The sequence below is a fragment of the Podarcis muralis genome, chromosome 16, assembly GCF_964188315.1.
Source record: "Podarcis muralis chromosome 16, rPodMur119.hap1.1, whole genome shotgun sequence".
NCBI classification, from domain to species: Eukaryota; Metazoa; Chordata; class Lepidosauria; order Squamata; family Lacertidae; genus Podarcis; species Podarcis muralis.
The window spans coordinates 38,969,147-38,996,482 of record NC_135670.1 but is presented as its reverse complement, the minus strand read 5'-3'; the positions used below and the strand labels follow the sequence as shown (position 1 = coordinate 38,996,482).

Here is a 27,336-nt window from a genome sequence, read left to right as displayed (position 1 = left end):
ATTTGCTGCTCTCAAGAGGGGTCAGTGAGCTTTGGTTGTCCCCAGATCACTGAAGCTTCACCTGTATAGTGTGTTTCTGGGTAGAAAGTTTGGAAAATGGCAGCAGAAATAGTGCATGGCTTTGGTGTTTCCTCATGTGTGTGCGCATACCAAGTAAAGCAGGAAAAATTGCTCTTGCCTTGCATGGAAGTTAAAGCAAACATTTCCCCCCATTGATAATATCCAATTGTATAATTAAAACTAAGCAAACACTGCCTTTAGAGCAGGGAATGCAGCTTGTATATTTATTCAGTGTGTGCCACTCCTAATTTGTATAAAGATACAGCTCCACAGTTTCCATTATGTAAAATGTTTCCAATAATCCCCTGGCTTCTCCAAAATAGAAACTATAATAATACACCACACTTAAAACAATACGTGAGATTTTTTTAAACGCTGCTAAAAATGAAGAGATTTTGCTGATAATATTTGGTTATTTATTTGTGTAATATTTTAAGTTATGACCTGAGATATTTAAGCTACATATCATTACAAATAGTGTGTGTGTGTGTGTGTGTGTGTGTGTGTGTCTTCATTTTCTGCTAGAGTTTCTTACATACAGAACAAACATGGCTTACACACAATTTCTAGGCCCAGAATTAAGCTACATTAATTCTGATGGTTATGACCTGCCCACTGGTCTGCTCACCTGAGGTTAGAGGAAGGACCCTTTGCTCACAGTTTTGATCATGTGAATGTACCTTATTTCATTTTTTCAATAAAAGCTCAGTCTAGGGAATCTGCCCAGGGGCACCAATGAAAACCTCAGCAGGCCCTGGGTTAGCAACTCCTATTATGATTTAATGAACTCTTGACACTGCACTGTTAACATCAATCCTAGTCTTCCTAGAAAGAATTTTATGGGGCAAAATGTGCAGTTACCTTCTAGGAGATATCTGTGAATGAGCGTGTGATGCGGTCACCTTGTGTATTTTTCCTGGTACTGAGGAATGCTCCCTGTTGTTATTAGACAGCAACATTATCAGAGAGTATGTTTGTATAATCAGTATTGTGTGATTTCCACAATCAGGACATAGCGGACTTCTGTTGTTCAGAGCAGTTGTCCCTCTAGTTTTGTGTTATGCCATATTCTCCCTAGTATTCTCTCAGAACTGAATATGTGTCCACTGGTCCAAACAGCTTGGCAAACCCTGAGTCATATCATTTGTTTTAGAAGTTTACTCTTTTTGCAGTATGAAGAGCTGATGGAAGCATTCAAAAACCTTCATAAAGAATGTGAACAGCTGAAGACATCTGGTTTCTCAACTGCAGAAATACGAAGGGTAACAAAGAGAGAGACATTGCAGATACTGTATATTTTTAGCTGCACTTTTGATTTTTAGATCAACTATTGTAGCAGCCACTATTTTGATTAAATTGATTGTATTGATCTTTTAGCATGGCACCCTGTGCTTTGGAATTCCCTGTTTGTTACCATTAGGCAGACACACTCACTATATTATTTAAACACCTGATGAAAACTTTTTTTGTTTCAAAAGCCTATCCAGACACTTAGCCTTTGTTTTTGATTTTTTTTATTTTATTTTGATTAAATGGCCTATTATACATTTTCTAAATAAAATAAATGCATAATTTAGCCTTACAAGTATGTCTACAAATGTTGCTGCCTGCAGAAGAGGGTGACTGATTTTTTCTTCTTCTTGACTATTTTGTGGCTGTCTCTCAAAGCAGGTAATAAGAGTGAGACTCAGTAAAATATAACTGATACAGCAGTTGTCACTTGTCTTTCTCCCATTAGGGCTTACTACTAAGAGCATTTCTTAAGTCTTCCCTGTCACAGGTAGCTCATTCAAGAGGTTCAACTACTTTTCACCGAAACTGCTAACCTAGCCTCATCTAACCCCCTGTAAATGCTCTTGAAAAACATCATTTGAAAGGCAATATATACATTGATGAGGGACGTGGGTGGCGCTGTGGGTAAAAGCCTCAGCGCCTAGGGCTTGCCGATCGAAAGGTCGGCGGTTTGAATCCCCGCGGCGGGGTGCGCTCCCGTCGTTCGGTCCCAGCGCCTGCCAACCTAGCAGTTCGAAACCAACCCCGGGTGCAAGTAGATAAATAGGGACCACTTACTGGCGGGAAGGTAAACGCCGTTTCCGTGTGCTGCGCTGGCTCGCCAGATGCAGCTTTGTCACGCTGGCCACGTGACCCGGAAGTGTCTCCGGACAGCGCTGGTCCCCGGCCTCTTAAGTGAGATTGGCGCACAACCCTAGAGTCTGTCAAGACTGGCCCGTACGGGCAGGGGTACCTTTACCTTTATATACATTGATTAATAAATAAAATGTAGCTAACCAAAAAAGCACCCAAAGGGACCTAGTCACCTTATGTTCAAAGCAAATTTTATTTCTAGCCCATCTACCCACTCATAACTTTGTTACTTTATCTGCCCCAAAAGACATTGCTTTTTTTTTTAAGGGTATTGAGATTCTATGTGTTGACTGACTTGAGGCAGTTTGATCTTTTTTCTTCTTTGAAGCACTAACAAATTCTATAGGATCTGAAGTGTACCTCTGTAGAAAAATAACTGATTCTGGTGTGTGTGTCATATTTTTTCTGTGTTGACGCTTTCTAGGATATCACTGCTATGGAAGAGGAGAAGGATCAGCTGATGAAGAGAGTAGAGCGTCTTAAGAAGCGGGTAAGTGAGAGAAGCAAAGCTGTGGCATTTGGATGTCATCATCCTTGGCTTGCAAGTTGGACTGGGGAATGCAAACAAGGATTAAGACTAACATGTTGCACGCCTTGGGAAGGAATCAAATGGCTAAGGGAGGAAAGAGAATCTTCCCCTCAGGCAGCAGTCCAAGACTTTTAAAGGCCTTGAGTCCAACACTTCAGTGTGAGCTCCAAGAAGTGTTGCGTATGGGGAGGAAGTGTGGTGTGAATCTGTGAGACACCTGATCACCCTAATTGATTTCTCAGCTATGTAGCAGTTAACTTGCTTTGCTTATCCGTTTACCGTAGGTGGAGACAGTGCAGAATCATCAGCGGATGCTTGAAATGGCAAGGCAGCTTCGGGTGGAGAAGGAGAGGGAGGAATCTCTCTCCCAGCAGAAGCAAGAACAGAAAAATCAGGTATCTGTGCAAAAGCATGCCACTTAAATTAAGGGTGTTTTTTCCCCAATAAAATAAAACCTAACTAATTCTTGTAAATAAAATTGCATTTGGCTTTTTAAAAAAATGCCAATATTGTCATTGGATGATGACACTCCTCGTTTACAGAAGTTTAAAATCTAGTCTTGGTATGAATTTCTATTTAGATTGTGGAGAAATTGGGGGTGTCATGGCTGTAAATCCATGTATGCTTCTGGATACCAGATGCTGGGGACAAAAATCAGGGAAGATTATTGCTTTGATGTCACTGCTTGTGAACTTCCAGAGGTATCTAGCTGGGCATAGTTTGAAAACAGGGTGCTGGGCTAGATGGACAAGTTTCTAAAATGGTCTTCAAAATTTAACTCTTTGGTGCCGTGATAATTGGAACGTGATACATTCATCTGATGGTGGTGTGGTCATCTGTTGACCTTCCCAATAGACATTTCTAGCTGCATTCTTGGCCAATGTGGGCCAAAGGTTTACCAGGCCCACCAAGCAATTCCTGCTCAATGGTACAGCTGGTTGTAGCACTGTCTTGCCAGATCTGCCATCATAATGCTTTCTAATTACTTCCTTTTAAAGGCTGAGGGAAGGGGTATATTGTGTGCATTCCCAGCCTATTCAGTAGGGTTTGCATAGATGTTTCCTCCCTTTTTGCAAATTGTTATTGTGTATTTTTGTGTACGTTTCCAAAGATTAAGTTTATTAATAGACCTGTGCATATTTTCTAAGCTTTTTCATGCAGAGCAGAGGCTGCAAAGAGTCCAACTCCAGCTAAAGGATATGCGTCATGCAGCAGTAGATTCAAAGCCAGAAAGTAAGTAGGAGTTCTAAAATGTTTTTCCCCCTCCTTGTCTACTGCCAAAAACCTAGGATGGACTTTTTAAAAGTCAAGAAAGATAAAATTTATACCCTCCTGAGTTTACATTTTCATATTAACGGTTTGGCTTGATGTAAGTGTACAGATTTTTGAAGATCTGAATATTGCAGATAAGATCTGAACATGACTATATTCATGACTGATGAGCTTTTCATTGCTGCTGTTAATAATTTTATACTAACCTTTTGATCCTCACTTTATAAATGAAGCCAAAATGTGGGCAACTATATCTGTTGCCCTGTTCAGGGAAGTTTTTAATGTGTGACATTTTAATGTATTTTTAATCTTTGTTGGAAGCCGCCCAGAGTGGCTGGGGAGGCCCAACCAGATGGGCGGAGTACAAATAATAACTTGTTGTTGTTGTTGTTGTTGTTGTTGTTGTTGTTGTTGTTGTTGTTGTTGTTGTTATATGTTGGGTAACTATACCTGTTCATATTTTTCTGTTTTTACCCTGGTCTCTGTCTTTCCAGAGTGGCAAAACCATAATAGTGCCATGTACTTTGATGGCTCTGCTATAGAGGGAGGGATGGGACAACAGGGGCCTCTCCATTGGCTCTGCTCAGAGTCAACTGCCTCCCCTACCCAAACTATTTCTGTTTAAGTCAGTCATTAATAAGGACTTTGTAATTTTATGGATTGGTGCATGAGATTGCTTGTTTTTCCTCCTCCATCCCCATACATTTTCCCTTTTATGTCATGTGTTTTAAAATGTTAACTTGTGGGCTGTATCTTTCTTGTATCTATTATTGTTTTAATTGCTCTTATGTAAGTTGCTCTGGGAACATTCTCGATGGAGGGGCAGTGGAATACTTCTAGTAAAATAAATAACTGAATTGTAATAAGCAGCTAGAAAATACCAGATATAATCTCTGGCATTATAAGGGATGGTGAGACTTTGGAATTCTATATATACTTATCTTCTCTTAACTCCCAGAAGCATAGCTGTCAACCTTCCCTTTTTTTGCGGGAAATTCCCTTATTTCAGCACTGTTTCCCGCTGCTTCCCGCTGCTATCCCGGATTGTTAGATATCCCGTAGACTGTGCCCAGGACAGGTGAGGCTGCTGATCCCTTATTTTCGAGGCTGCTGATCCCTTATTTTCAAATCCGAAAGTTGACAGCTATGCCCAGAAGGACCCTATTCTGTAATAATACAATGCAGTGGTGCCTTGCAGAGCCACTGTGAAGCACTGAAGAAGATGTAATGGAGCCAGAACTTCCCACTATTTCTCCTGGCCAACAAGGCCCTTGAGGTGTAGGGAGGCCAGTGCAAGAGAATACATCTGGTTTTTTGAATGAGTGGGTGCTAGAGTGTATTGTGCAGGATACAATTTATGTTTAAGGCTAGTTGGTCCTGCAGGTAGGACTTCAGTTTCGATCAATAAGCCCTCTTTGACCACAGCTATATCAGACTGCCTGCTTATCCTTATCAATGTCTGTCTGAGAGTTGAAGATTTAGTATTTTCATCCTCAACTAATTCTGCTCACTTTCCCCCTTCCCTATCGGATTGTGGTATTTTTTATGCAGGAGCAAGAGGAGGACACTCTAATGTTTGCTCTTGACTGAGCACTCACATTGAAATGCCATGTAAATTCCTAGCCAGTACCACTTTGATCACATTTTTGCTGTTTCATAGTAAGCGAGAGAGAGGTTTATTTTAAGGAAAAGCTTTAAGTCCTAGTTTTCAGGCACTCCTCCTGATGACATCAGTGTGCAATTAATAAGAGAAGCCTAAAGCCCTGCCAGAACATTTTGCCATTAAGAGTTATTAGTAGCTTTAAAAAAACAAAAAACAAAACCCAACAACTTCAAGTACATCAGCTGAAAGATGACGTATTGTACGATTTTAAAAGTTAAGTACTGAGTGCCATCTGTTCCTCCTCGGTTTATATGAGGCCTGCCATCCTCTGCATAGTTTCTCAACTGTAAGTTGTGCTGAGATAAATGGGTCTTTCCTGCAAGTAATTGATGATAAAAATGTACTGTCATTAAGTTGAATACCAGTTGGTTGTGATCCACCTAAAGTTAAGCATTTTAAACTCTCATTGACTTCTGAATGCTGTGAGGTGGTTTCTGGTTAGTGTGACTGGCCTGCTGTCGAGGCCCTGATCTCACAGTGGAGTGGTGAGATAGAACGAGCCACACACATGACTGCTCTTAAATGATTGCTGCCAGGCATTGTGGAGTCCAAATGGCAATCTTGTTTTTCTGGGGGAGCTCTGGGCAATGAAACAGGCAGGAGGACAGCTGGAGTAAAACCTGGTGTAAGTCTCAGGGTAGCAACAACTGTACACAAGTGAGAACACAGAATTGACCCTACCATATAGCGTTGATGGCAGCAAAGACAACTTACTTCTTGGTCATTGAAGAAGTGTAGCATGCAGGAAAGGGTCAACTCCTCCTGGAGGTATAGTCGGCACTGACTGATAGATCAGGTGGTGGTGGCCAGCTGAAAGGGGAAGGAATCTCCCACCAACTGTCAGCCTTGACTCTACCTCTAGTGAGACTTGGAATCCCACCTTTGCCTCCTGGCATGCAGTTCTGCCTAAGTTCCATTTGAAATTAAAGACCTTTCAGTGCATTTCATACATTTTGGATTGCCCCCCCCCCCGAGCTATGTTGTTACTCCTTTACCGCTAACTTGGTGACGTGCTGTTGTTGGCAGTAGGGTTTGTGCACACTGCTAGACTCTGGATCTCAGAAGACAAGTGTGTCTTGAGCACAGCTGCTTGCAATTTTGTTTGAAGATATGCATTTAGCCCATGTATTGGGAAAGCCGCTGAAATTTCTAGCTGGGGCAAGTTGATTAGTCAGGTAAGTTTTCTATTTCCCCATGTCTGAACAAGCCACTAATTCACTCTTCCGGAACCTCTCTTATAACCATAAAAAATTTGAACGGAAAACATGATGAATCACTATTAACAGCTTTTCACATATGTCACTGGCAAAAATGGAACTCAAATAAGCTTAAGGCCCTGAGCCAAGCACACTATACAGCTTTCGTGCATAAAGAGTCTAAAAGAAAATGTTTTTTTAGAAAAATAAAAAGCTTCTGAAGTGGATAATGGAAAGACCTAAAGTGCTCTCTATTATTTTCCCTTTGGCTTGAGAGTTTGAAAGGCAATGTTTTCAGAAAAAGTTCAGTTAAGCTGCCAAAATGAGAGAGAGAAAAAGAACTAGGTAATTCCTTTCCCTATGTGACTAATTCCACAGAGTTTGAGAACATTTTACTCTATGTGAAACATCCAAAGTAGGCTAGGCATCGGTTATTCTTTGTGTGCACTTAACCAGTTAGTTTTCACGTTTTACCTTGTGTCTCTGGTTTCTGGCATCAGTGGAAGCTTTAGAATAACCTTCTTCAACCTGGTACCCTCTGGATATTTTGGACAACTCCCTTGAGCCCCAGTTGTAACCCAAAATATCCAGAGGGTACCAGGTTGAAAAAGGCTGCTCCAGAGCAGACATATCAGCGTTTACTTTAGAAGCCTTTTAAAAAAAGAGATGTTTCTAATAGTATGTTGTATATATTCTGCACTCTAATATCTGTTGGAGAGATCTGTTGTAACCATAACTCATGTTTTCCTTATATGAAAGTTACAAATGCCTTTTTTAAAATTCATTCATCTCCCCACCTTCATTACATTTATATTTACTTTTCTATTTGAAAATCGTATCGTCATTAAAATACTGAAAGGTTAAAACACAGCAGCTATGAACCAATTCAGCATAAAAGGGAACAATATTTAAAACAATGACCAGGAGTTACAATTAATCCACCAACAGCTATCAAAAGGAATGCTAAAAAAAACTGATGTCCTTTGCTTGCTGGAAAAGATTGAGCTAAGCAAACATCACTTGGAAGCATATTCCATAAACTTAATGCCACAAAAGAGAATGCCATGTGTGTGTGTGTCTGTGTGTGTGTGTGTGTGTGTGTTTCACTTGGCAAGTTAACACTTTCCCCCTGCCTGTGAAAAGCACAGCTTTAACCAGCTTTAAAACAGGAAATTTGCAAAAGACCACTGCTTTAAGGCAAGCTCCTTTTATATTTATTGCTCAAAATATATTTTGGAAAGTTGTTTGTTCTCTATGCATTTGGACACCTCTTAAGATATTGTAACCAAATTTCGCCTGCTTGTTCCTGAGATCAAGGAGTAGGGTTTTCTTTTCTATGTTTGGATACAATTGGATGCCATTTTGAATTCAAGATGGCAGTCTGAACCTTCAAAAATGGACTGATGTTGGGGGTTCTTAACATTCCTGAACAATCCTGGGTACACAGCTGCTAGTTTAAAATATTTCTGTGCTGCCCTTCAGTTTACCAAAACTCCCATGTGGTCCGACCAGCATCATCAAAACATTATCATGTCTGTTTTTAGAAGCAGAGAACAGTCTGTGCTCAAACTGAGAGTCATCTTTGCACATTTAGAATATTCCTAACATAGAAAAGAATACCAATTGGATATTCCAGAACTTAGGCATCCAATAAGCTTAAGATTAGAGCATGAACGAGGGAGATTGTACATTGAGCTATCTGAGTATAGTATTCCCAGGAATGACACCAATTTCAATTTAATGAACTTTCGCATGAGAGTCTGTATGTGACAGCCCAATTTGTAGCCTGATTCTCAAGATCTTCCATTCACACAAGCCTGGGTGATGTTAGAGGAACTTGAGTTGTCAGTTGTCAGGGCTCCCATCTCAAATGCTATGACAGAGACTGTTATGTGCAAGTAAGAAAGCTTTATTCAAGGGCTTACAATGATACAGGTCAGGTTACAGGTACATATGTGGTTAGGGAGTTCGAGAACAGCAGCAGGAGTCCAAGAATGGACAAGCAGCCATGGCCCTCCACCAGCTTTTAGAGCTGAGAGGTGGTGCACTCACGAGATTCTCCCTATGAGAGTGGGGGCACTTGGAAGCAAGTGCTTTTGTGAGGGGCATGGGTCTATTTCCAACAATGAAGGTAGCTCCAAGTTCCTGGTGATGGGACAGAGGTCAGTCTCTCTGGCGGCTGCTGCTGCTGCTGCTCAGCTTCCCTCCCTTGCTAGTCCTCCCATGCTGCAAGGGAACCATCCCACTGTGTGGATGGGACAAGACAGGGAGCCAACAGGACTGCCTCTGTTTCCCCAGCTCTGAAGGCAAAGGAATGGGAGCCCTCTTAGGCTGTTCCCTGCAGACAGCACCCTCCTCCTGCTTGCCTTCCTCATCTGTCACTCCCAGCCCCATGCCAGATGGTATTGAGGGTTCACAACAGCACTGTGCCTTGAGGACCATACCTATACTCAGTATTGTCAGTGAACCTGAACATGGTAGCCCTGTTCTGAATAGATTCCTGGTAGGATTGCTCCAACCTTTTCCCTGTGACATGCCTGCTCCACCCCCATCTGCATTTCATACATTCAGCTTAGCCTTTGCATAGTGGTTTACACATAGAGAGGACCTATGTGACTGATGTATACACCGTAAAATCTTGGACATTCTCATGATAGTCTTTTTCTTCTGAATTTTGAGTTGGTGTGACGTACTTGATTAATTTATTACAGCATTTCTCAACTATACAATGAGAAGGAGTGACCTACTGTTAAAACCTAAAATATAACCCTTCATACCACCCCTGCAAATATTAAGAAATTCATAACCAAATCACAAGGTAGCAAGAATTCAGGCCTGCCTGGAAGAGAGGATTTGTATAGCTTACTAAGTTATATGCTACTAGGTTGTGTTTTCATCCATAGACAGTGTAAATTGCAGCTCTGGAGACTCCTTGTTTGCAGCAGTGTTGCATCCTTTTCTGTTGCCTGGGACGTGTGTGTGTGCTGGGCAGGGGCAGAGAACAGAGGGTCAATAGAACCTGCTGCTCCAGGCCAGACAGTGCTGCCAAGTGCATGCACAGGGGTTGCAAAGGGCTCATGGAGCCCACACATCAGCTCAGCCCTGGCCACTGGAGCCAAGCAGGGCTGTGTTGTTCTCCTGCCTGCCCATGCAGGGAGGAGCCTGGCTGGCCAATGTAGCACTTGTTGGGCAAATCCCCCCTGACGCTAGCCAGAGGGCCAGGGGCCCTGCAGCCAGGCCAGGCTGAGACCCAGAGACCCCCAGTGTCAGGCAGGATGGGATGGGCATCCTTGCATGGGGGCACCTAGCTCGCGCCCCCTAAAAATTGTGCGCCTGGGGCTATGGCACCCCTTCCTCCCACTATGCCCCTGCTTGTTTGTTGGTACAGAAATAAATGTATTTGACTGTTAAATAGTTTTGCTTAGATTACAGCTATTACAGCATGAGACCAAACTGAACTTCTCATTACTTCATTTAGGTATGTGTTGATATTGTTTGTTTTGGTTTTCCAGGCTTAATGAAGAGACTGGAAGAGGAGACAAAGTTCAATACATATTTGGTCTCTGAAAAATTTCCTAGAGAACTGGAAATAAAGAAACAGTCGCTGTACTTCTTGCAGAAAGTAGTTGCAGAGCCAGCAATGGGCCAGTCTGATCTCAACGAACTTGAAACCAAAGTATGTTGACAGGAAGAAAGTTCAGTTCCTATGTTTAAGGGCTCAAAAACATCTGACAAATTCATTTTAAAAGCAGCTTTTTCTTTGTGCATCTTACTCACGCCACTCTTCTGGTGGTTGGTCTATAACAGCGATGTCCAACTCCCAAGAGTCTGTGATCTAATCCCACTCTAAAAACACTGGCAGTGATCTACCCATTGGATTGATCAAAGTTGTTGAGCTTTTGGGGGGAGGAAGACTGGTATATAACATGGGACACCTGTTTGCACTCTGCTGGCTGCTGGGTTGTAAGAGACAAGAGCACTTGGAACCCTGTTCACTGCAGGAGTTTCCACCATGAACATTTGAAGGTTATTGTGTCATAGTAGTTGGGGGGAGGGCAGCGTGTAAATAACCTGTATGGCATCTTTAATAAGAGGGCATTATAGTACTGCATGCCCCATCTGAGGCAAACAGATTATGTTTTGGGAGTGGGCTGAACCATAATGTAAAAATGTATGTGCCCAGACTCAGCATGTTTTCTGCTGGCCGGTTGTCAGATTTTTGTTATCCCTCACTACATCCATCAATATTTTAACTTGTTCTTTGCTTTAAATCATAAGGAAATTGTTTTAACTTTTTTCAAGAAGCTCCAAGGTGCTCACCAAAATACACATACAGATTATTACTCAAAGCTTATTAGGAAATTATATTACTCGTTTTGCATTTCAAAAGGTCATTTCTTCACAGCCTTATGTTTTAGAGTAATGTCCTCTCAGGGCTTGCATGAAAATGGAGAAATAGGCTCCATATATTTCTGCAATAATTTGAATGCTGAGTGTGATTGGCATTCACATTGAAGTAATAACGTACACGGTCCTTTTTTTTTTTTTTTTAGATACTAACATTATGACTAATTTGGCATAAAATTTAGCATATCAATTTTCCTTCTTATTGCAGCATTTGAAATGTTGAAACCTAGAGCTTGTTAAGGTTTCATAATTGACTGCAATACAGTGGTACCTCGGGTTAAGAACTTAATTTGTTCTGGAGGTCTGTTCTTAACCTGAAAACTGTTCTTAACCTGAGGTACCACTTTAGCTAATCGGGCCTCCCGCTGTCACCGCCGCGCAATTTCTGTTCTCATCCCAAAGCAAAGTTCTTAACCCGAGGTACTATTTCTGGGTTAGCGGAGTCTGTAACCTGAAGCGTCTGTAACCCGAGGTACCACTGTACCGTTTCTTCTGTGTTTGGGGGAAATCTAAGAATAATTTTGCAAACATAAGAGCCCCAACATTCTGAACTCTCTCTTCAGTGAGGCCCACTTAGCCTCCCCTCTGATGTCCTTTCATACAACTCATCTTAATTGGTTTCATTTGTTCTTCAATTTGATTTGATTGATTGAATTTATATACCACACTATACCCAAAGGTTTCAGGGTGATTCACAGAACAAAGTCAAAATATAAAACCACAAAACATATAATCAAAATAAAACAACTCAATAACCCCCCCATATATAATTCTACAAATATAATTATTATATGTGTATTATATGTAATATATGTAGAATGCAGGATATAAATTGAAATCAGAGAGAGAGAAAAGATCCCTGCTGGATCAGCTCAGGGCTTTATCTTGTCCAGCATCTTGGTTTCCCACAGTGGCCAGCAAGATGCCTCTGGGAAGACCACAAGGAGGGCATAAAGGCCATGGCAGTAGGAACACTCATGTGACTCATGGTAACAGATCCCCTGTCAGGCCTTGATTTAATGTATACTATTGTTGTGTATGGCACTTCAAGGACTCTTTTGCAAAAGAACTGCCTATGCACCAACTGAATGTCCAGGAATAGACTTCTGGGGGTTATCCCAGGATACCTCTGGGCTTCCTGGACATTATCCCAGGGCATCCATTTTATATTCATGAACTGGAGCTGCAAATGTCCCTTTCACACAATGTCTTCATTCATGAAACTCCAAAAGAATACAAAGTCCTTAGCAATTGTATATTAACTCAAAGTCTTTTGTGAGTTCATTCCAAATAAGTTTCCCCCATCTTTGGGTGAAATAGTTGAATGCATTTGTCAAAAGAATTGTGGGTATAATGGCCCAGTTTGCACGTCACGTCAAGCTGTAATTGAACTAAACTAGTGCATCCTGCTGAAACTGCAGATACTTTGCTTCTTCCCTGCTTCTGCAACTGCAGTCTGGCTTGTTTTGTTGTTTGAACAGGGGCTCATGGTTTGTGTTTTTCTCCAAACAAGCCAAGGTTTGCTCTTTGCTTGGGGGATGCAAACTACAGCAACAGATAATGCAACAGAAAGAGTGCAGGAATAGTGAAGCACCCACAATTTCAGCTGTTATAACTGTGGTTTAACGTGATGTGCAAACCAGGCCAACAGAATTCTATACTTGCTCTGCACTGATATTGGAAGGGGAAAATAAGCACCTCCTATATGAGGATGTTGATATTTAGAAATCTTTCATGTGCAAAGCCATGAGCCTCTGAGAGAACTCGTTTCCAAGGTCTGTGTCATGATATGGTCTCAAAATCTTGGGACATTCCTGCAATATGGCAGCTTTCAGAGGGATAACCATGGTCTTTGTTTTGCAGCAAAACCAGCAAGGAGCCTTGTAGCACCTTAAAGCCCAAAGATATGTTTGAGTTGAAGGAGCTACAAGACTCTTTGTCGTATAGCAGTGTGCCAAAAGTGAACAAACAGGTATTGGGGAGTTTTTGCTATTTGCATCCAAACTAGCTGCCTAAAGCAGCAGCCTAGTGAGTGAGAGTGAAATGGAGTAGCTCTGTCCTTGCTCTGATTTCTTTTATTTTAACAAGTGTCTTGATTTATATCCAGCCATCCCACAGGGTTCAGGGCAGATTACAGAAACGGGCTGTGAAAGAGGAGCATCTGTGTCTTTTCAAAGCACAGTTAAATCGCAAGAAATAGTTCTGGGGAAAGAAAGAGGCTGGAATTTTAGACGTTTAGTCTAGTTATTAATCGTGACTGAATGAAAAGTTCACAGAGAGAAACACTTTGCAGAATGGGTCCACCAGCCTCTTTGCTTTTTGGCTCAGAGAGTTTGCTTGCTAATAAGGAATTTAAGCTTTTGGACTGGGAAGCTGAAGGTAACGGTGATATTTAAATAAATAAGGAGTATTTGCTAATGACACGTTTCCAGACACCCTGTGTGGTTTTGGAAAAGTCCTGCAGCTGCTTTTTAAAAAATTAGATCTGATACTGTGCTTGAATCCCTTATTGACGTTTGAAGCAATAAAAATGACATAATTTTGCATTGGCCGTGAAAACCTTTTCTCAGATGACAAGCGTTCTTCGTGTTTTAATCTACATTTCAGATAAATGAGGTCAACATACAAATCAATCAGTTGATTGAGAAGCGGATGATGAAATATGAACCAATCGATAGTAAATTTTCAATGTATCGACAACAGGTGAGAACAGAGTCTTCTCTAAAGAGAAATGTTATTTTGAAAAATCATGTATTTATTATTTATTGCATTTATACGCAGCCCTTCATCTTAAGATCTCAGGGTGGTTCACTTACCTTATCATGAGCAGCCAATTTCCTGTGAGACTTTGAATTTTGCTTATATTTTGATTTACAAATTTGATGATCAACCCATCTATATAATGTGAGACAGCTCCAAAGTCAGTGGTCAAAATGTTGAGTTGGGTACATTAAAAAGGTAGGCTATCTGGTTGCGAATGTGACCTGCAGCACCTTGTTTAAGTGAGTGATGTGTTACAAGGTTAAGAATGCTACATAATGTGCTGGTACAAGAGACCAGCTGGCTCCTAATATAAAGTGTTGACGTCCCTTGGATGAGCCATTCCAGGAATTCAGAGCGCTTCCCTTGGTCAATAACATATGGCAGACTCCTCTCAGCTCCACAGGGCACTGTCGTCGGCTTCACAAGATCACCCCATATGTTTTTAACACAATTTGTCACCATGGGCCTAGTTTGGAGAAGGGAAAGGCATGGATACCGTAGAGGCTGAATCACCATAGATAGGCTATAGAAAGCTTTTTAATCCGGTGAGTGGAGGCTGTTCTCAAAAACTGCCTACACTATTGCTGTATAATCCATGTTTTAAATAAGAAAAAACAGCAGGCTTGTGTTTAATTTTTAGAACTCTGTAACATAATCCGAAGCTGTATGTTTGAACTGCAGCCTTTTGGTACTTGCAATAGTATAGAAATGCTCTGGAAAGCGTTATTCTGTTGAAAGCAACACTCAAAATGCAGCATAAAAGGAAATAATGGATTGTGCTGTTTTAAAAATTATTATATTTATCCCAAGGAGGCCTGAATGAAATAAAAGCATTCCTCTTTCATTATATTATCTGTCTCCACTTAAATTAGATTCTGTATTTCCCCCATCTGCATGATGACCTCATAGAGTCCTGCTAATGGGTGGTGGGTGATGGGGGGGGGGCATAGATCAGTAGGAGAGTGCGTGGTTTGCATGCAGAAGGTCCCAGGTTCAATCCCTGACATTTCCAGTTAAATGCTGCAAGCTGCCTTGTGCAATTGTGTAAAGACTGGATGGAAATGTTTTAGATAAATAAATGATCTTAGGTAACGGGTGCAAAAGACCTCTGGAAACTGTTGTCCATCAGAATGCTAATGCATGGTGAAATATTAATGTGTTGTGCTCTTAAAATTGCCACTCCTACCATTTTCAGGAACTTTGTTCTTATATTTGTCTGATGGAGAAATGGTGTGAGAATCTCTAAATTAAAACTACAACAGTTCAAAATAATAATACAATGTGTATCCCTCTGGCTATAATACCCACACTTCTAGACTATATGATTCAGATTTAAAAATGTGACTGTTTTCAATGTCTTAAGCAACATTTGTTTCTATTTTAGAAGTCTTATCAAACATGCCTTGTAACGTGGATACAGACTTTTTTTCAATTTATTGGTGTTTTATTGGTCTGTTCTGCTTTAATCTGTGTCCTGTGTATTTCTATAGCTTGTTGAAGGGCTACGCTATGAAAATCCACATTAAGACACTGGTGAAATAACTGCAGGATCTTTCTCTTCATTGCTACAGTTTAAAATCTTTAATTTTTGAAAATGAACTAAAGGAAATCATCAGATGTGGCTGCCAAAGTAGAATGCTTGGCCAACAGTAATCTGATTCTTATCTGCAGCATAGAAGCCGCAGAACATGGCTGAGGGCACATAATGCAGCCACCTTGCAAAAGCTAAGCAGGTCTGGTCTGGGTCTGATTAGTGCCTGGATGGGAAACTGCCTGCAACTCCTAGGTATGCCTCTCGGAATTCTGTGATGGCAAAAATAAAGTTTTTTTAAAAAAATTAAGTGGCACAGTTGCCTCTTACCCACACCCGTGTTGAGGAGGAATTATTTCTAAGTAGCAAGGCAGCAAAGTCCTTTTACAGGAAGGGGGGGAATCTGTTTTCCTTCTCCTTTCGAGGTAATTATGTGTCTGAAGTCCTAGTGCAGCTACATGAAGGTAAAGCAGACTTTGTTCTAATCCAAGGATTTAGTTTCAAGTCTGTATTGTATGCTGGCATCTCATGCCTTGATTGTTTCCACTCTGCCCATTGTGCTGCCCTACCTGGAATGTTTCAACTTGCCGTGTGCTGCAATGATGATTGATAAACATGACCCAACAGGCCTCCATCATTTCCCGGAAGAAGGCAGCCAAGGCTGAAGAGCTTCAGGCTGCCAAGGAAGAGCTGTCCAACCTAGAGAAGCAAATGTTGCAGAAGTCAAGCCAAGCCCGGGAACTGAATGGGGCCGAAGTCTTGAAAGGGGATGAGGTAAGTGCAGGGTCAGGGTGAGTGAGGAGAGAAAATGTGAAAGCTTGCACATGTGTCTTGAGATTATTGTACATACACCCTCCATTCCAGCAGTTACTGCTTGGGCAGCCAGTGTGGTTGAATAGGCTGCTATGGGAAAGCCTCTCAGATCAAAAGTGATTTGTCACACTGCCTCAGCAGCTGATGTTAACAGCTGATGTAAACCAAAAGCCCCCATCTGCATCCAGATGTCTTGTCATGCTTTTGTCTCTTGGCCTCTGTGTTTAACTGTTACAGTCGATCCCATTAACTCCCAAGGACAACTGAATAGCACACACCATTTTGGCACACACCATTCTTACGTTTCATGTTTGACAGACTGGTCCCTTACTATTTTATTTCCATGCTTTTATGTCACCTTTAAGGCCCTCTTAAAGTGGCCCATGGGAGCCACGTGCAGCTCGCAGGCAGCAAACCAGAGATGCTCTTATTGCCTCCCTTTCTGCTTTCACTGCAGCTCTACAAGGGTCTGAGAAAACTGGGAGCAGGCAGAAGTAGCATCAGCCATCTGTGGGACTCCACAGTCTTTGGGTCTGGGGGCCATGAGAGACTGTGGGAGGAAAGGGTAAGGAAAAGGTTGGGAGAGGTTAAGAAGCAAGACTTTGAGGCGGACAGTTCAAGGAAGAAGCAGCAGTCACGGTAGCTCTTGCTGAATGCAAAGAACTTAATCATAGCGTTTTGGCCCTTCCCCTGCTGCATTATCTTCTCTGAAGTAAAGGCACTATTCCCCATACCAAATATGGCTTCAGCAGCCAGTCTTTGCAACCTAAGACAGCTAGATGACAAACCCTTGAGATAAGAGTCTTTAAAGGAAAATGACATTCTGGTTTCAACACCTAATCCTGTTGCAAGTCCACTATTTCCTATTATTCCATAAACCCAAGACTGTTTTTTTAAATCCTCCTAGGTAGTATATTAGCTTCAGCTTCACACTTAACCTTTGTTTTAGTTAAATTTGAAAGCAGACAATCATAACATTCCTGCTATGCAAAGCAGTGATTAATTACTCAGCAGCAGAGTGTTGCAAGAGAGAGAGGGAGAACCACAAACGCTTTGTCTTATCTGCTGTTAGTTCAGTGTATTGTAAAGTACATAAAAAATGTTCCACGTTGTCAATGCACCTGACGGGAACAATCTGTAAAGTAGCTAAACTGTTAAGACCCACAACAACGGTGGAACAGGAAACTGGCGAGCAAAGGAAGTTGAGCTCATGGCTGTGCTGCAATGTGGAGTAAGGCAAGGAGGGGGAAGAGCAGGCAGGCATGTTCAAATACCTTCTAACTTCCATCAATTTGGACCTAGGAGGTTTTCTACAAAAGCTTAAGAAGAGCTGTGCTGGCTCAGACCAGAGGGCTGTCTTGTTCAGCATCTTGCTTCCAATGCTGGCCAAACAGATGCCTACAGGCATGAAGGCAATAGACTTCTCCCATATTGCCTCCAGAAGCTGTTATGGAGGTTCCATAAAGCCACTGATAGGCTCTACTCCTCCATTAAGCTGTTGGTCCCCTTTTAAAGCCATCTTAGCTGCTACTGGCCATCAGTCACCACAACTCGTGGAAGTGAAATCCATAAATTAATTGTGTGTCTGTCTTGAATCTCCAACCAGTCAGTTTGACTGGATGACCCTGAGTTCTAGTAGCATGAGAAAGTGGCAAACACTCTTATCTCCACTCCCTGTGCACAATTTTATAAACCTCTCATGTCCTCCCTGCCTTTGTTTTTTCTAAATGAAAAAGAGGACCCCAGCAGCCTACCATAGTTTCACGTTCACTGCTGTTTTGAGAAAACACCACTGATTGGTTTGGCACATATTCGAGTTTATTTTTGAATTAACATAATAAACTTCATTTTGCACCTTCTCCATAGTTTTAAACCTCTAATGAAGTTTTAAGCACTCCAAGCTCTTGAGCGCTTAGAAAACAAGAACCATGAAAGAGTCTTGTTAAATTATAAATGGTGGTGAGCATGTGACTGGGGAGAACCAACACTAGCATAGTGGATGCCCCCTTGCAGTGGTTTTGAGCTTCCCTGGCTGTCTGACCAGCTGCTATAGAGGACAGCATGTGCTAAACTGAACACCCTTTTGGTTTGAGGTGGGGGTGGGGGTGTGATCCTGGGATGGCCTTTATACCACTTGGTTCCTAATTTCTGTGTCCCTAATACTTTGGATGTGGTGCTAGAGGTCTTAATTAATTGTTATTTGACCTGGTTTGCTATGTCTTTGCCCACCGCTCCCTAGGTTTGGGTTGCTGTATCCCCTTGTGGCCTGGCACTCAGATGAGTTAATGCCTTCTCTCCCTGGACTCTCACATACCAGCAATCGTATCCTCAGCAGAGGTCTTAACACTTCATCCACAGAAAGGTCAACCCAGGCTTATGTTTTTACTTGCCGGCATGTTGCTTTCTCCTGTCTTATGCGGGCCGACGTTTGCACAGCTGGCTGGAACTGACAAGCAAACAGCAGGAGATAGCTGGTGTGTGTTTAGTAGAAACCGCATAGAAGTCAGGGGGTAAAGTTGTCTGTTGCAAAGAGAAGAATATCATGAAAGAACCTGAGATGCTATTTCAAAAAAGCAAAAGAAACGCAGACAATGCTGGCACGCTTCTCCCTGCAGCTGTCAGATCCTGAAAATTAGAGAATCACATTCCAGCTCTTAGAAGGGTAGGTGGTTCAATTACAAGTGATCCTAGGTAAACTGGATATATTTTTAGCTCCCTTTCACAGCACATTGTACTCTTTTAAAGCTGAACACAGGTTTGCGGGAGCCTAGATCTCTCACCCCGCCCAACTTCCTCAGCATGCTGGATGGAACAAAATCAAAGTGGCATTAATCTCACAGAAACTATTTTGCTGTCAGATGAGCGCAGCAGGATGAGTGCCAAAGGATCCGGTCCAATGGTCAGCAAGCTCTAGCCTAGTCCATTTCAGAGTTGGACACCAAGCAGATCCTGAAGTCAGAGGGATGAGGGGGTGGCTGTGGGGCAGTCCTGGCGAGATTAGGGCCCTGACTCACTCTGGGTCAGAAGGAAAGCTGAAAGCACAGCAGGGGAGATGGAAGGCTGGAAGGTCCAGATGGCAACGGGGAAGAGGGAGAGGCAACTTGGGCAAGGTAGTTTTCACTTGGTGCAGGGTGATAACATGGAGGTGCCAGAGATGCCACCTGCCTGCTGAAGCCTTGCCTCTCCTGTCTGATTAGTGGCCAGATAAGGCAGAAGAGATCATGAAGCCTGAAGTCCCCACTGTTTAGGCAGTGATTAGACATCTGTTGAAAAAGTGCTCCTTGGACATCACAGAACTTAATAGTTATCCAGTCTCAAAACAGCTTTCAGGGGAGCAAGGTATATGGTGAAGGTCTAACTCCAAAGTGTTTTTGGATTATACCAATTCTCAGTCTGGTTTCAGACCCAGTTTCAGAGCTGAATAGCAACAGATGCTGGGTCAGAGTCCTGCCTTTCTGCCTTTTGGCTATTCATTCCCCTTTGCCTGTAACTGAAGGGCATAATTGTGCGGGGGGGGGGGCGGGGAGTGGAATGCTGCAAAAGCTTCTCAGTATTTACCCTGAAACAAAGGCATTGGGGAGTCTTTTGTGCCAAAGTGAGTCAGTGGGCAGAGCCACTGTTGCTAGTCCTTCAGCCTGTTCAAAATAGGCTCCTGCTTTGGGAGCTGGGGTGGAGATTACAATGCCATCCTATATGCCTACTCAGAAGTAAGTCTCATTGTTTTAAATGGGGTTTACTCATTTAAGTGCATCAGAGGTGGACCTAGGCTCCCTTGGCAAGGAGCTGTATTGGTTCTCCCTGTCCCTTGTGCTCTTGCCAAAGGAGAATGCGCACGTCACCTGGCTACCTGGCCTGGCCTGGGGAGCGTATGGACAGGTGCATGGACTCCTAGCCACTCGAAGCCAGAGTGGAGAGGCACCACCCTGGCTCTTCGCCCTTGGCAGCCGTCAACCTAGCCAACCCCTAGGCTGGATTGCAGCCACAGTCAGTCACCTGACATATAGCTACAGAAGCCAGGAACTTTTGAAGCAGGGCATTAACTGTCAGTGAAGTCAAACTTACGGTGTGGCTCAGGTGTGAAATGTGGCTTAGCACACATGAATGCTCTTGGAGCACTCACTTGAATGGATAAAGCATTCATCTTGCTCATCTGCGGCTTTCCACCAAGAACTAAGAAGGCTTTTTCCAGTTTGAGTGTATTGCAGAATAAATAGACTGGTCTGAATTACTAAAGATGCTGCTGCCCAGAGCATGATTGACGTTATACACACTTTATCTCTCTGGATTGTAATTTGTTTTAAACGGTTTTTAATACCTTATTTTTAAATTGTTGTAACTCACCCTCAGATTATATGGTAAAGGGCATAAAGGAAACAAATAAATTATTAATATAAGTATTAATAATTATTAAATTTATATACTTCCCTTCACCCAAAGATTACAGAGTGGTTCACAACATAAAAGTACAAAAGAAGAACACAAAATGCATAATAAAAGAAGAACAGAAGCCAGCCAGCCAGCATGCCAGGCTGTCTCATGGGTCATGGTTGTCTACTGGGAATCTGCCCACAGCTGCAAGTGATGTCCCTTCAGGGGACATATCCAGACCAGGTGCTGGTGGTTCTTCTAAAGAGACCTCAGGGCAATTCTGAACCTGGGCATTTCTTCACTACAGGTTTAGGGTGGACTCCAGTTCATGTATAAAAACATGCGGCTAAAGCAAGCCTTATGGGTGGAATCGGAGAGGGCCTTCTCACATGCCTGCCACTGGAGGTGTACACCAGCAAGAGGTGCCTGGTGCCCCTTAATTTCCCAAAAAGTACTGGACATTTTGAAGCACCAGAGCTGTTTAAAAACATTTTTCTTCCTTTAAATATGGGACATTCACTTAGGTTTCCCTGGTGATTAATAGAGATGTACTTTAAGGCACAAAGTTCTGGATTACTATAAATTAAAAGACATTTGTCATCTCTGGTCCTAGCCTGGCCAAACAGGAGCCTTAGTCATGTGTGGCCCAGAAACAGTTTCCCTAATACTGATATTTTAAAATGGCCCGAATGGCCTCTCCGACAAGACGACCGCAAGATATTTTTCTTCTTCAGTAGAAGTCAGTTTCTCCACAAGCATTAGGCGGCAACCAGGAAGCTGCTTATGCACCCCCCAGACCCCACTGAAATGGGTGGGGCTTTTCAGCTCCGTAACTGGGAATGGAAGTAACTGTAATAAATCATACCCCAAAATGGCTGTCCAAGATAAGATCTGTGATGTCCTGACATGTGATATCTTGCAAATGGCTGTTGAGAGCTTGTCACAGCCAGAGATTTGCTTAGACTAAATGTTTTTAACTGCTTGGGATTGTCTGTATTGCATTAATTGGACTGGCAGGAAGATTGGCCATCTGCTCCATCATCGTCAATATATATCTTTCGCAAACATTTTTCTATGGCATCCTGCTGAGGCAGTTAAAGAGAGTCTCGCAGTATCTAATTAAGAATGTTCTCAGGAACCTACATTGACTTATGTATTTATTATAAAAAATGTTTTCCCTTTGTGTTTCCAGGCTTATTGATTCTTGTGTTTTGCTCTCCTCCTTCCACACTGGTGGGCAGTCCAGGGCTATCTTAGGACAGGAGTGGCGAGTCTGTGGCTCTCATCACCCCAACCGTATGGAAGTTGCAGGCCAGCAAGATCTGGAGGGCCACAGGTTCCCTCCGCTCTTTAGACTCTGAAGTTTAGAGGGTGTGTTTCTTTGGGGAAGGGTGTACCGTAAATAAATGAACCATCTTAACGAACACCTTTTGCTTCTCCGGACACAGAACAGGGCAAGCAGCAGGAAACCACACAGGCAGGAACAGTTTAATGGCAGGAACCTCCAGCCTGCAAGCCAAGTGCAGCCCCCCCCCATACCCCTGTAGCTGACTCTTTCATCTCCCTCCAGGCTGTGTCCCCATCAGCCCTGCTCTCTGCCTTCCAGCCGCCAGGTCCTTTGCCAGGCTGGAATGTGCCTTTGAGCCCTTGCTTCCCTGGAAGCAGAAATGTGGGGAGGGGGGTGAGAGGCCACTAGCCTTCCCACTTTTGCTTCCAGCTCCGCCCACCACTACTGGCATGTGGGGAGAGTTTCCTGCAGGAGAACGAAACCCTCAGGGTGAAAAGGTTTCCCCACCCCTGCCATGTCAACTGAGCAACCAAAATTCCAGGCCAGTTTAATGCCAAAGGATTTCCCAGAACAGATGCTAATTATTATTATTATTTTAGGAGTGATGGGAGCACTTCCATCTTAGCAGTTCACTTGCGCAAGAATTGATCCCGTACTTGTTCAGGTAAAACTGGAAGGATTGAGGCAGTCAGCTCCTCCCTTTCTTTAGCAGCAAAGGAAATGTCCTAATGTGCACATCAAAGCAAAGGAAAAGAATTCTTAAAACAAAATGATTCTTTCATGGCAAGGGATTGAAGCTGTGAAAGGAGGTGGTCTTGTTTTGTGCTTACTTTTTTTAAAGGGCTATTTGAGCGTTCATGTTGCTGCAGAAAGGAGGTTAACGCCACCACCACCACCAGTGCTGAAAGCTGTCAGATGGAAGATATATGTTTGGGGTTGATGCCCTCAGTAGGTGCCTGCGATTGCCCCACAACAACACCCAGTAATGAGAGAACAATCACACTTGAACATCTGCCTCCAATTACTTTGTGAATGCCAGAAGTACAACAGAGCAGGAAAGGCCCCTTCAAGATAGTTCCTCTTGTGGAGTTGAACTTCTTTGGTATTCAGTCAAAACGTTCGCGCTGTGATGCTTTGTTTTGCAAAGCCCTCTTTTCTTTGCTATGTAAATAGCATCTCTGTTCTCACTGCAGTTTTGCTTTGTCATGACTTCCCTGTACTTTTATAATCCTCCCTTTCCTGAGAAGACAGTGAGATAGATGCTTGTTTTACATAATGGTTTCAGTTGTTAGCGGCTGTGGCAGGTTTAGACCCACACTTCACCAAAATGCCAAGCAGTCCGGCTGCAGGGAAGACTTTGTCATACTGTACTTGCTCAATTCAGCCATTTGGTTCAGCTGGTTGGAAGACCTTTAGGCCTCACTTTCTTCTCGCTCTGTAAGCAGAATGGACTTGATCAGGCAGTACTTTCCCCGCTCCTCACAATCTGTCAGCACAGTATTCCTTTCCCTTTGAAAGTTGTCCCTACCACTTGATTCCCCAGGATGTGCAGTGCTGAGGAAGTGGCCTCGAGTCTGAGCATGCTCAGAAGCAGTTTGGCTCTCCAGGGAAGAAGGAGGTCCACAGTGGTGGCTGATAACCCTTGGAGTGCTGGGGTGGAAGGCAGGAGGCCAAGAGGGGATGGAGGCAGAGCCAAGGCCAGCTCCTGCACCCCAATCCTTCTCCCTGTTGTGTTCCTCAAGGGCTGTGGAGACTGTGGAGCTCTCAGCTAGCGCCACTCCCTGGACTGGTTGTCAGTAAGAAGGCAGTTAGGTGGGGACTGGCCCAACCCCCCGCAGTGTAGGAATCTGTTGCCCAACGTGGCGCTTGAACCAATAACCATGAGGTTAAGAGTCACATGCTCCACCCACTTAGTTATCCCAGCATTTACTTTTAGTGTATTTTATAGTATCAAGTGTTTCATTTTAAAAAAATTAAAACTTTATGCAGAAGTAATTATGTGTGTGGAAAATCTGGATTCAGTGACCTCTATAAATTATGTGATTGTTGCATTATGTGTCCTTTGGTAACATCATTATTTCTGCTTTTGCCAATCCGTGTGGGGCGACTCCTGCCCGGAGCGCTGGAAACTCAACAGAGCTCCTGCCTGGCTTTGAAGCTTTCATCAAGGCTTTGGCTGCACACTATCAAACCTGTCGCTGTACATGTGTATATGCAAGAGAGTTGCTTGGTTTTCTTTTAAAAAAAGGAAAGCTGAGGTTATCAGGATGCTGAATTCTGCAGGCAAGATCAGATTTGACAGGGCAATCAGCATCTGTCTGACTTTCATAGGTAAACAACCCGGTGACTCACCTATGGCAAGTCAGAATCCCCTCAGGCAGGGAAACTTTTGTTAAATGGAAGTGAGTTGGTTCCTTTTTTCTTTTCTTTTAAGACCACCGAAGTGGTGCAGGTGCCATTTTAGGTGGGCGTGTGCAAGCAACTTATTACCAAGGTTATCACTACTAGGTGGGTCTTTCAAATGCTGTTGCTGGACAGGGGGGCCTTTTATTCTCTTAAGCAAAAAGCAAATATCTGCTAGGGAGATGTGCAAGCCCCACTGAAATGAGCAGAGCTTCCACAGCAGCTGTGCTTTGGGGGTCCGCACCCTGCCAAAACCTGAAATGATCATGCACTTGTTTTCTTGTGTGACTTCTGTGACCTTGTCCTGAGCCTTGGCACAGCAGAAAAGACTGTTCTTAAAGGTACACATAGCCTGGTCTGCGTTGAACACACACTGAGCAATAGGTGGGTTTGTTCTTTCACTAAGAATGTCCACAGTGTTTGGCTTTAAAAATAGTTACGGGAGCACAGCAAGGTAGACAAAGCATCACCGCCCTGCACAGGATGGCAGATGATCTGGGCTGATTTCAGGATGGGCTCTTTGCCTGCAACGCTATTTATAGAACATACACTTACTCAGGGGGTCTCAGACTGCCAGTGATGGCAACCTTTAAGCATTTGTTATTTAAAAGCAGCACAATTTTTTACACTTAGAAAGGTTACTTATATCACAGTTTTTTTAAAAAAGAAATGTACCGGTAGTTTCCTTTTTTAAAAAAAGGTTGTTTTGGTATTGGTATGTACAGGACTCCTGAGGGAGATACATACTTAACAGAGAGGAAGGCCGCCCCAAAACATTTTGACGGGGTGTAACAGTGCGTGCTAAATCTAACTTCCTCATATTTCAAAGGTCCCTGTTATCTCTCATTTCAGTTTAAGCGGTATGTTAATAAGCTTCGGAGCAAAAACACGCTTTACAAAAAGAAGCGCCTGGATATAGCAGAAATTACAGCTGAGTACGGCATCCTGCAGAGAACAGAGGAGCTCCTAAAACAGCGCCATGAGGATATCCAGCAGCAGCTGGTAATGGGCCATTCTGTCTTCCTGTCCATACTGTGAAATGCAGGTAGCCAGGATGAATCTTCTAGCTTCCAGCTCTTCCTGCAAAGCCAAGCAGGCCAAGCCCAGGGTTGTTCCAGCACCGCCAGGGCACTAAGTGCTTTACACAATGCAGGGGGAGATCTTCTTGCCCCAAGGAACCTACAGTCAAAAATGAAACATGGGAGGGGTGGAGATGGGGGGGGGAAAGATTCAGCTGTGTCAGTTACATGTGTTCAGGCTTCACAGGAAGGGTGGATTTTGAGGAAGGATTTGAAGGAAGTTAGGGAGGCGGCATCCAAAGTGTTTTGGGAGGCAGTTCCAAGCGCGCAGAGCAGCAAAGGAGCAAGGGGGAGAGGGAGGGAGCACCCACACATTTGTTTGAGTTATGTGGTTTCATGATCAGAGTGACATTTACACTTGTGTTGTAAACAAGGCTAAGTGAAGCTTTTTTTTTAGGTTCAGTATTTTAGCATTGGCTTTGAGACAGTTCTAATGACATGAGCTAGACTTTATTGTATGTTAAAAGAAGTTATGTACATGGTATCTCAGTTCTAGCATGTTGTTATTCAAAAGCTGAAATTCTGCCTTGCTTTTAAAAAATTGAAGTGGCTTCCCCATGCACATTGACCTGGTGTACACATAGCGCTAAGCTTTGGGAACCCACAAATTCCCTCTTTTGCCCTAAGCCGCAGTTTGGTTTAGTTTTAGACACAAACTGGGCCGCTGAAGTCAGTGAAGATACAATCATTACAGGAACGCTCAGTGCCCAATGCCCTTCTCCCAGCCCACTTCCATGGCATCATGTCTTTCTTCTCTCACTTGCTTTGTTAGAAGATTGCTTTGGTGTAGAGATGGGCCCTTTTCCTAAAGCTACTCATATTTTTATCAATTAAAAGAGAAGCTGTGGCAAAATATGGAAACCCATGTAACCAAGTGTGTATTTTGATTTCTTCCCTGCTCAGTAAAACATTTTATTTCTTCTGAAACAAAGCAGAACAGGCTGCAAGTGAGGCTGTAAGATGATAATAAGTGTTGTCCCCCATTTCTTGATCAAACATTATTAATCTGTGTGTGGAAGGCATGGCTTAGTAAATAAATAACAACCGCACACTCAGAATTATTTCATCCTCCACAAATTAAAGTAATGGATGATTGCAAATGCACCTGGTTCTTTAGAAGCTCCTCTAGGCAATTTGTGCAAAGATGCCCTTTAAGGAGAGATGTCTTGCCACAGCAGCTGAGCTGTTCTTATTGATTTTCATATAGTTTAGTTCAGGGGTAGTCAACCTTTTTATACCTACTGCCCACTAATGCATCTTTCTTGATGGTAAAATTTCCTTACCGCCCACCAGTGCTCGATGGAAGGAGGATTCAGCTTGTGCCGTAGAACCCCCTCCCGCCCACCTAGAATCCTGAAACACCCACTAATGGACGATAGGGACCAGGTTGACAACCCCTGATTTAGTTAATCAAAAAACAAACTAGGCAGTCTGTCAGATGGTGATGGTGGTTGCTCATGAGTAACCAGACAGGACTCCGACCTGTCTTTTACAGGTTTTATTGTGCAAACTATATACAGTGCAGATACACAAAGTTCATGTCTGTCTTAGTCACTTGTAGAATCTGGGAGTGGCCCCTTCTGGCTTCTCCCCCAACATAAGAACTTAGGCACCCCAAGCCTTTGCCTCCCCTCCTTGCGTTTGACCCCGGAAGTGGCATGCGTCCCTCCTGGCCAGCCTAGCTAGGTGAGGCACTGGGGCTCTCCGCAGCATCCCCGAGCCCTCTCCTCGCTTGGCTGGCCCCTTCCCTCTCTTCTCCACTGGAGGGGTGGCTCTCCCCACCACTGGAAGAGGAACTGCTCCTCAGGAGTTTTGGAGG

The 27,336-nt window shown here is 43.1% G+C and overlaps 1 protein-coding gene across 4 annotated transcripts in view; it reads left to right on the top strand.

Annotated features, from left to right (window-relative positions):
• The window catches only part of IFT81 (intraflagellar transport 81), a 46,559-nt gene that overhangs the window by 8,096 nt on the left and 11,127 nt on the right, over positions 1 to 27,336 (top strand). For all 4 annotated transcript variants that reach the window (XR_003704091.2, XM_028709512.2, XM_028709513.2 and 1 more), the window contains exons 5-12: positions 1,233 to 1,322; positions 2,630 to 2,695; positions 3,019 to 3,129; positions 3,883 to 3,967; positions 10,378 to 10,541; positions 13,880 to 13,975; positions 16,194 to 16,340; positions 25,291 to 25,440. Coding sequence is in view for 3 of the 4 variants with exons in the window: in XM_028709512.2 (XP_028565345.2) it covers positions 1,233 to 1,322; positions 2,630 to 2,695; positions 3,019 to 3,129; positions 3,883 to 3,967; positions 10,378 to 10,541; positions 13,880 to 13,975; positions 16,194 to 16,340; positions 25,291 to 25,440 (909 nt within the window). In the remaining variant the exon portion in view is untranslated. The remainder of the gene's footprint in view (positions 1 to 1,232; positions 1,323 to 2,629; positions 2,696 to 3,018; positions 3,130 to 3,882; positions 3,968 to 10,377; positions 10,542 to 13,879; positions 13,976 to 16,193; positions 16,341 to 25,290; positions 25,441 to 27,336) is intronic.